Raw genomic sequence first — 7,693 nt, 5'->3', positions numbered from 1 at the left:
CATCTGTGCGGTACTGTAGGAACGCCATTTTACGAATTGATCGCCGAACTGAAGTTGCCGCGTTTCTCGCGGTTGGTGCAGCACTATTGTGCGTTTGACACAGCCAATCGCTGTGCACTTAACGCAGCCAATCGCTTTCATCTGATAGAAGCGCGCAACTTATGACTATGATCTTACACAATCCTTTTTTCTTTACTGTAAAGTTAACACTACTTTGTCCAATCAATTCGTCCCGTTTGTGGCATGTTTCTACTTTTTTTTATTGGCATGTAATACGTATAATAATGTATATATTATATTCGTTAATATCGAATATATTATTTTATTTTTCTCTTTCCATAAATTATATAATAAATAACTCTTGACTGTGGTTATTAAACAAAATATTTTACAAAAGTAAATAGCTGTCGCCACGTGTTCAATGAAGATTGTGTATGTGTTGTCTGTGTATTAGAGAAAGAGAGAGAGAGAGATGTGTTACTACTCGTCTATTCAAAAGTAACTAGACATCTGAAGCGCTGATACGCGTGTGATCTCCGGCGACTTCATATTATCGTGTTTTCCTACCAAGATCGAAAACGGTGCGTTGATATTTTTCTTTATGCTTTAATTAAATAAAAATCTATTTCAAACAGAAATATAAGTCCTACCACAAAACGTTACATAAAAAAAGATGAATAAATAATTTTGTATAGATTTTAAATTTGATTCTCAATATCTGCGGAAATAATTTTTTATGCGACACGTACGTATATATACATGTACAAGAGAGTATATATACATATACGTGTGTACAACAAGTACATCTATACGTATATATATGCACACATGCACATGTTATATGTACACATATACGTACACACTGACTTATTGTATAATTCCGATATACACATCAGAATTATAAACGCGTAAATCTCTTCTTTTATAAAAGGACGTGACACACATGCAACGTTATGTCGAGAAACCTATTGCAGGAAGAGACACGATTATCGCCAAGGCCACGATGCACCCGATTGTACACCCGAAAAGTTGTACGGATCGCATTCAGTGATCCCTCGTTTTCTTTTCTTTCTTTCAGTGTTTAGTCGCTTTTCAATACCAGAAAACAGACTTTTACTAGGCTGAGGTATCGAGAGGCAAGATGGTTGTTGTTTTACTTCTAGGCAATGGCGTAAGGTTACAAATGAGAACTGTGAGGTTGCTGTTCATAGAACAGTACGTAGGCTTCACTGGAAACGACCGACCGTGCCGACACAACGGACACTCGGCTGTCGTTGTACTCGTGCCATTCTCCTGAGTACGGGTGCTTGCAGTACGCGGTGTAGTGACCGGAGTACGTAGTACCCGAGTGATTCGCGACCCCGTACAGATTGTATGTACAGCCCGGAACTTTCGGGGCGGCAAAGGCACTGAGATCCAATCCCGTCAATGGAAAGTCCACCATCACGTTCAGCTTGCCGCGGAAACGCTCCATCGGAGAGAACCGTTTTAAGTCTAATCAGCAGATCGTTAAGGAAAACCTCTTGACCCTCTCTCTCTACAGAAAATGGACGTTCCAATACACGATATATCGATAATTTCATTCGGGAAAAGGATACGAATAACCAGGATTTTCGGGAACTTCTGTATACTGAAGCTCTTAGTGCACTTTCTCCTCATCTGACACTTGGAACATGTTGGTTTTTCATCGCCGTCCAACACCTCCTCTCGAGTGAAGTGCTCCAAACACTGACTCAACTTTACAGTGCCGCTCCTGGCTGGTATCGGCAAGCTCAAATCCCAAAAAGGATCAAGCGTGACCGATACGTGATCGCAGGAAGTGCAGTGCAAAGACGAACGCAGCTGCCCCACGAAGACGTCCACTATCATGCTGTCCTCGCTACGAAGGTATCGCTTCCAACTTTCCACCGCTTTCTGCGTCTCCCTGTGCGGAACAATAATATCAAGCACGTTCCGAAACGAGCGCGCCGCGCTCTCACGGGAAATTCGAATAAAAAACAAATTGCTCCCTCACGAGTAACTGTCCGGTATGTCTCCGTGTATCGGCGGCAACTTTGTGGTGACTCTGTTGACATCCTCGTGCAAACCCTCGAGCAAATATCTGAGAAACTCTTGAGCGTCCTGCTGACTGTAGCCCATGAAGCGCGGCGCGAATCTCTGTATCTGAGATTTGAGCGAGGTCGTGTTCACCACGTGATCACCGCCCACCTCCCACAATTCGTGAATCACTTGGCTGAACGCTTTGATGAGAGCACCTTTCATGCTGGACGTGGTAGTATTTATGTCGGCTAGGTATTGCTCGTTCAGTAGATATTCCAATAAAGGTCTTGTGTTACTTAAGCACTGGATCACGCTGTTCATAAAACACTGAAACAATCGCGCGATAGAGTATAAATATTTAACAGTAAGATATTATTAACTTTCTGTTCAAACGAGCTAAACGAATATATTCTACGTGTACTCACTGTATTTCCAATATTCCGTAAGCCGTTTAGACCACATCGTTCGTCACGGTAAACTTGCAGGCGGTTACGCGCCGATCTGTTGGTCGGGCTACCTTCCTGGAAATCACGAAATCACTATTTTCCTTATTTGCAGATTGCCGTCAAATTGTTTATCAGTTAAACGGGAACGCATGTAGTCCGTATCATCGTTCGCAAACTACCGTCGTCTTGAATCGTCTTTTCGCTTCAAGAATAAACTATAAATCCGTACATTCGTTTGTATGATTTAAATCGGCGAAAGTATCGTGAATCGCTCGATAAGAGTCGGCTGGCTGATAGCTCACAGGATAGCAAACAGACTCACGTCACATGTCAACACCAGCTTACGGCAGTGCGTTGGTTTTAGTAATTATCTTGTTAGGCACACAAAACGAGATCGAAGAACGTCACAGGTGATGATCGATACACTGGGCAATCGACGCGAAGCTGCGCTCGATCTTAATCGATAATCAGCGATCAACAATCGGCGATAAAAATACACGACCTTGACGTGCTCGCAATCTCTCGGATACTCACCTGCGAATGCACGATCGAAGACGGAGCGAGCGGGTGCGCGGAAGGAGTTATCGTCAGACTAACAACACGTATAGAACAGACTCTCGACGAGATACGTTTGGGGGCGGCTAAAGGCGTCGCGATGCCAAGGAGGAAGGCGTAAGCAAACGCGAGGGTTACTACTGTCCACAAACACCACAAACCCCATCCTATCACTTGGGTGGAAGCCAGTTTCTACGATTGCACGCGGGACTACTGAGGCAACGTCCCGGCAAGACAGACCCGCGACAAATGTGACTCACGAGTCGGAAAAATCGCGCGTTCCGCTGTGTGCACGAAACGTGTCCGTTTTACTCATTCATGCCAGCGAAGGAAGGCAATGTAACGTCATCGGGCGTCACTTATACGACCGTCCATACACATGTCGATCCACGTTGTGCTCCACACGTTTGTTTTTAACAAATCCGTACAATCCGTACAACAATCCGACAGATACTGTATTCTCGCTCTGCGAGAAGTACCAGAGCTTTACGCGATTTCACTGAAGTTCAGATATCGAGGCGCGACGAGAAACTGCAGTGATCTCTTTTGCGCTTAGAACGCAACGAGGAACTCGGGAAACTCGCACCCTCCATCGATATCGGCGGTTTACTGCGTGACCATGGAACCACGTTCGCCTCACTCGTCGCGTTCTACAGTCTTCACAACTGTCCCAACTGAATCAATGCAATTTCGAGGACGCCGAAGAGTCACTAGAAGAAGAAGAGCGTGCAGACTCCGAGTCTACCGTAAGTTGTCACAAAACACTGTTGCAAGTCCACTGACAACGTGCCTCTGTCTCCCGACAAATTCAGGTGAAAGAGTGGGAAAGAGAGAGAAAGAGAGGGAGATGGAGAGCTCTGGGCTATTAATAAAGCGCAGCAATGCCCGCGCAGCAACGCACGAGGAGACTTTAGTTGGAGACGGAGCGAGGAGATTTCGTAACCAGACCGGCAGGAAGTAAATGAATCGCGTGTAAAGCGACGCAGTTCTCTCTCAACTGCATGTCAAGAGCCACTGACCTTGTACATCAACAAATGAATTGGAAAACGAAAGCGACAATGTGCGCGCCTCGCGAATCGAATCGACAGGATGATTCGCGATGAATCATTTGACGATTAAAATCAGATCATCGACGTGATCCCGACATTACAATTTACAAATGCAGAAGCTGGCGCACATGATTATTGCGCGAGGTCGCGAGAGACTTCCTGACTTGATAACGATCACCTCCTGCGATCCTATCGAAGCATATCGATGAGGCTTCCATTGATGAGAGAGAGAGCACACGTTATACTCACGTTTCCTGTACTAACCGTTGCGAAGACCATGATTGCGTGTCTGCTAATCCGACTCTAACACGTCTCTTACGAATACAGGCCGCGGCACAGCATCGACCGACGTACAATCGCGAGGGAATAACGATGAGAGGAAGATTGCGAAGAAATGCGCGCGCGAGAAATGACAGATTGAAAGAAATTGGCGCGGTGCCGCGAAACGTCGTGTGGGTCCATGCTGGGCCGCTGCCGTCGCACCCCCGCCGTCGTCGTCGTAGTCATCATCTCCCTTCTTTCTTTCTCACAAACGCACTCACGTATTGCTCGCTGCCACCACGGTAGATACTGTGATGCGTTGGATTTGTTGTTGGTGACGAAGTCAGGTTGGCCGCGATGCTGTTCGCGGAGCCCGTTGAGAAGAGACCGCTACCAGCAGGCTGGTCTGTTCTCCTCGACGTCGAAGGGACGGCCGACGAGGGCTCGTCACCGTGAGTGACCGATGATCTACCGGATACACTGTTCTGTAGAACCGGCAATGTCGCGGTGACCGCGGCACCGAAGCTGTTCTCGCCCATGTTGTAAGACGTTCTTCTCTCCTCGTCGCCATCTTCAAGAACGTCTCGCTCACTGGCCGCGTTGCGACCACCCTGCAGAAACGTGGTGATCGCGTCGATCGACGTGGGAGTGTCGTTGTCGGAAACAGCGCGTATTACCTCGTCGTCGTTGCTCGCAATCGCGGCTTCCTCCCCTCTCAGTGTCAGCTTCTTGTCCTGAGCGTTGTTATTGATCAGCAGTTCAGTGTTACGAGGATTAGTCGCAAGATTAGTTAACAGGTCAAGGCTAATCAAGCCGCCACCACCACCGGTGGGAGAGAGAAGGTTACGCTTAGCGGGTGAGACCTCGTCGGGTCGGCGGCTGCATTGCTGGCGAAGGTGGTGGTGGTGGTGATGGTGGTGGTGGTGATGATGGTGGTGTTGTTGTTGTTGACGATTGCGGTGCGGACAGTTGTTGCGATTGTCGACGTCGTCGTTGTCGCCGTCACTGTTTTCGTCGTCGTCCTGGTCGTCGTCGTCGTCGTCGCCGTCGTCGTCGTTGTTCTCGTCGCCGCCGTCGTCGTCGTCGTCGTCACGGTTGTCGCGCTCGTTGTCGTTGTTGTTAACGCCGAATCCACACGCGGCCTCGCCACCGCCGGCGCCCTTGCCGTCGTTCCCGTTGCCGAGGTTGCCGTTGTTGTTATGCTGATCGTCGTCGCCGTGAACGTCCTTCGTAACGTCGTCGTCGTGATCGTCGTCTAGCTTACGACTAACATGATCGTCGATGGTTACCTCGGCGAGAGACGCGGCGCTGTCCGCGCGTGCATGCCCGGTGGTGAGCACCGTGCTGCTCGTAGGTGGTCTCCTCTTGGCGGATCTCGACCACAGGCCCGCGCCGGTAGCGGCGGCGGACGAGGAGGAGGACGACGAGGAGAGCGAGGACTCTGGACGGTCCTTATGCTCGATCACCACACGCTCGTCACCGCCGAACAACTCGCTGAGGCTCGACGACGTCGAACGATACTTCCAGTGATGCGCATTACCGCCACTGGTGGCGGACTGACGGATGTTCGGCACGTAACCGGCTGGCGAATACCTGCTGATGATGTCCGCCGCAGACGTATTGACGAGGCTGCGCTCCCTTGAGGACGAGGCGCTCGATGTGGAGCCGCTGTACCTGCCGCTGCCGGTGCCGTTTGCCACGACGCTCGCCGACGACGTCAACGACGAACCGGCCGTGTCACCGTACGACGACGATGAGACTGACCTGGAAAATTGCGGCACTACGTGAATATCGCGGCCATCTCTCTCGCTTGATTTCGCCAAGCCGGGCCCGCGGCCAAGGGCTCGCTCGCTCTCTCTCTCTCTCTCTTTCTTTCTCTCTCCCTCTCTCTCTCTCTCTCTCCTACCCCACGTTATGCAACGCGCCACGAGTATGGACGTTTCGGTGCTCCGATGACTCGGCGAGACTTGCGCACGCTCGGGACACTACGCCGCACACCTCGGGGACGTTTCCGCCGTCAGCGAACGGACGGAACTGTCGCTCTCTCCTCGAGAGATGCGGAGGTTACTAAATCAGACATAGCTTGCGCGCCTGCGATAGTCTCGGTGAATGCCAACGCATCCGCCTTGAACACTTCAATATATCCTCCTTCTCGTGGGCAAACCACGCGCGAGTTTACCGAATCCAGGATGCACGCGCGCCCTCGTCCTCGTGATACGGGCGCGTGCATGTGACGCAACACGCGAATCCCGACGTGAGAGTGTTCTTTTTGAAAGACACCATGCGCCAGAGCATTATCTAGTGGGAAGGTCAAGGTCTGCGACGGCTACGGTCCGTAGTGCGAGCTCGATTATTTAAAATCGATAAATATGGCCACACGCTCTCACCCACGATAGAGATAATAGCCGCGGGGTCTGCCAATGATATCTACATGGGTATACGTCGCGAACTTTCTCGTGTCGCCTCTACAGAGAATCGAGATCACGGAACGACGTTGGGATCCGACGAAAGACCGCGCGAGGAAGGGATAAGACTATCTTGACCCGGAATAACAGGTAGCAGAGGCTCCGACGCGACCTCGACCTTTCATTGCCGCGCTAATGCCATTTACCTGAGTGCTACGTATGCATTTACGCATGCACGCATTATCTCGCTTTCGTAATTGGATTAATTACTTCGCTGTAACGTGAACATGAAGCTACGGAACGGCACCTTTCTTTCCGCGAGGCAAGCGCGGATACTTGCCCATCGATACTCGCGTCAGAGCATAGAGGAGGAGGCGGAGGGCACTGTTAAACATTCCTCAAAGCGTCGAGGTAAAACCATCATCAGTTTCGAAACGTAGAGGCAGAGTTGGAAAGTGATGCTTTTCATTTAGCGCGTTACTCGTAATGTCATCACGGTAATATAATTTACTTCCTCTTAATGACGACTTAATAACTTAATGTCATTTGGTAACAATAATGATGACGTAATTGCATATTTTAAGTAGTGTTAACGAATGTAATTTGTCACTTCTATCGTTACTTCGCACATGACCATAGAATGGGCGGCAACGAGTTGTAAGCGAGAGTCTTCAAAACTTGCTGAGGAAGTAATGAAAATTCTAACGACTTGAGTAACCGCGACAATAACAAGTTATTTCCCGTATTATTTCTAAAAAAGAGTATCTCTCTCTTTCCTAACTTTGCGTAAAAATACAGAGGTCTCTCAAACCCAATCATATCCCCGGAATAGAATTGTCAATATTCGTTCACGTTCTTATATGTCCTGATTTTAATCGTCGAAACTCTCTCTCTCTCTCTCTCTCTCTCTCTCTCTCTCTCTCTCTCTCTCTCTCTC

The 7,693-nt window shown here is 49.1% G+C and overlaps 1 protein-coding gene across 6 annotated transcripts in view; it reads right to left on the bottom strand.

The window, feature by feature from the left end:
* Positions 1 to 282: 282 nt before the first annotated feature.
* Positions 283 to 7,693, bottom strand: part of LOC116845340 (homeobox protein 2-like) — a 19,912-nt gene continuing 12,501 nt past the window's right edge. For 5 of the 6 annotated variants that reach the window (XM_032817895.1, XM_032817899.1, XM_032817896.1 and 2 more), the window contains 5 exons: positions 4,633 to 6,115; positions 2,466 to 2,561; positions 2,015 to 2,367; positions 1,599 to 1,924; positions 283 to 1,494 (listed from right to left, as the gene is read on the bottom strand). In XM_032817895.1, coding sequence (XP_032673786.1) covers positions 1,178 to 1,494; positions 1,599 to 1,924; positions 2,015 to 2,367; positions 2,466 to 2,561; positions 4,633 to 6,115 — 2,575 coding nt within the window. In that variant the 3' untranslated portion in view covers positions 283 to 1,177. The remainder of the gene's footprint in view (positions 1,495 to 1,598; positions 1,925 to 2,014; positions 2,368 to 2,465; positions 2,562 to 4,632; positions 6,116 to 7,693) is intronic. The other variant, XM_032817900.1, reaches the window with a different exon arrangement.

The sequence above is a fragment of the Odontomachus brunneus genome, unplaced genomic scaffold (genome assembly GCF_010583005.1).
Source record: "Odontomachus brunneus isolate Ranch 3 - 2012 unplaced genomic scaffold, Obru_v1 Obru_scaffold_051, whole genome shotgun sequence".
NCBI classification, from domain to species: domain Eukaryota; kingdom Metazoa; phylum Arthropoda; class Insecta; order Hymenoptera; family Formicidae; genus Odontomachus; species Odontomachus brunneus.
Note: the sequence above shows the minus strand (reverse complement) of the source record. Positions and strands in the feature narration are given on the sequence as shown.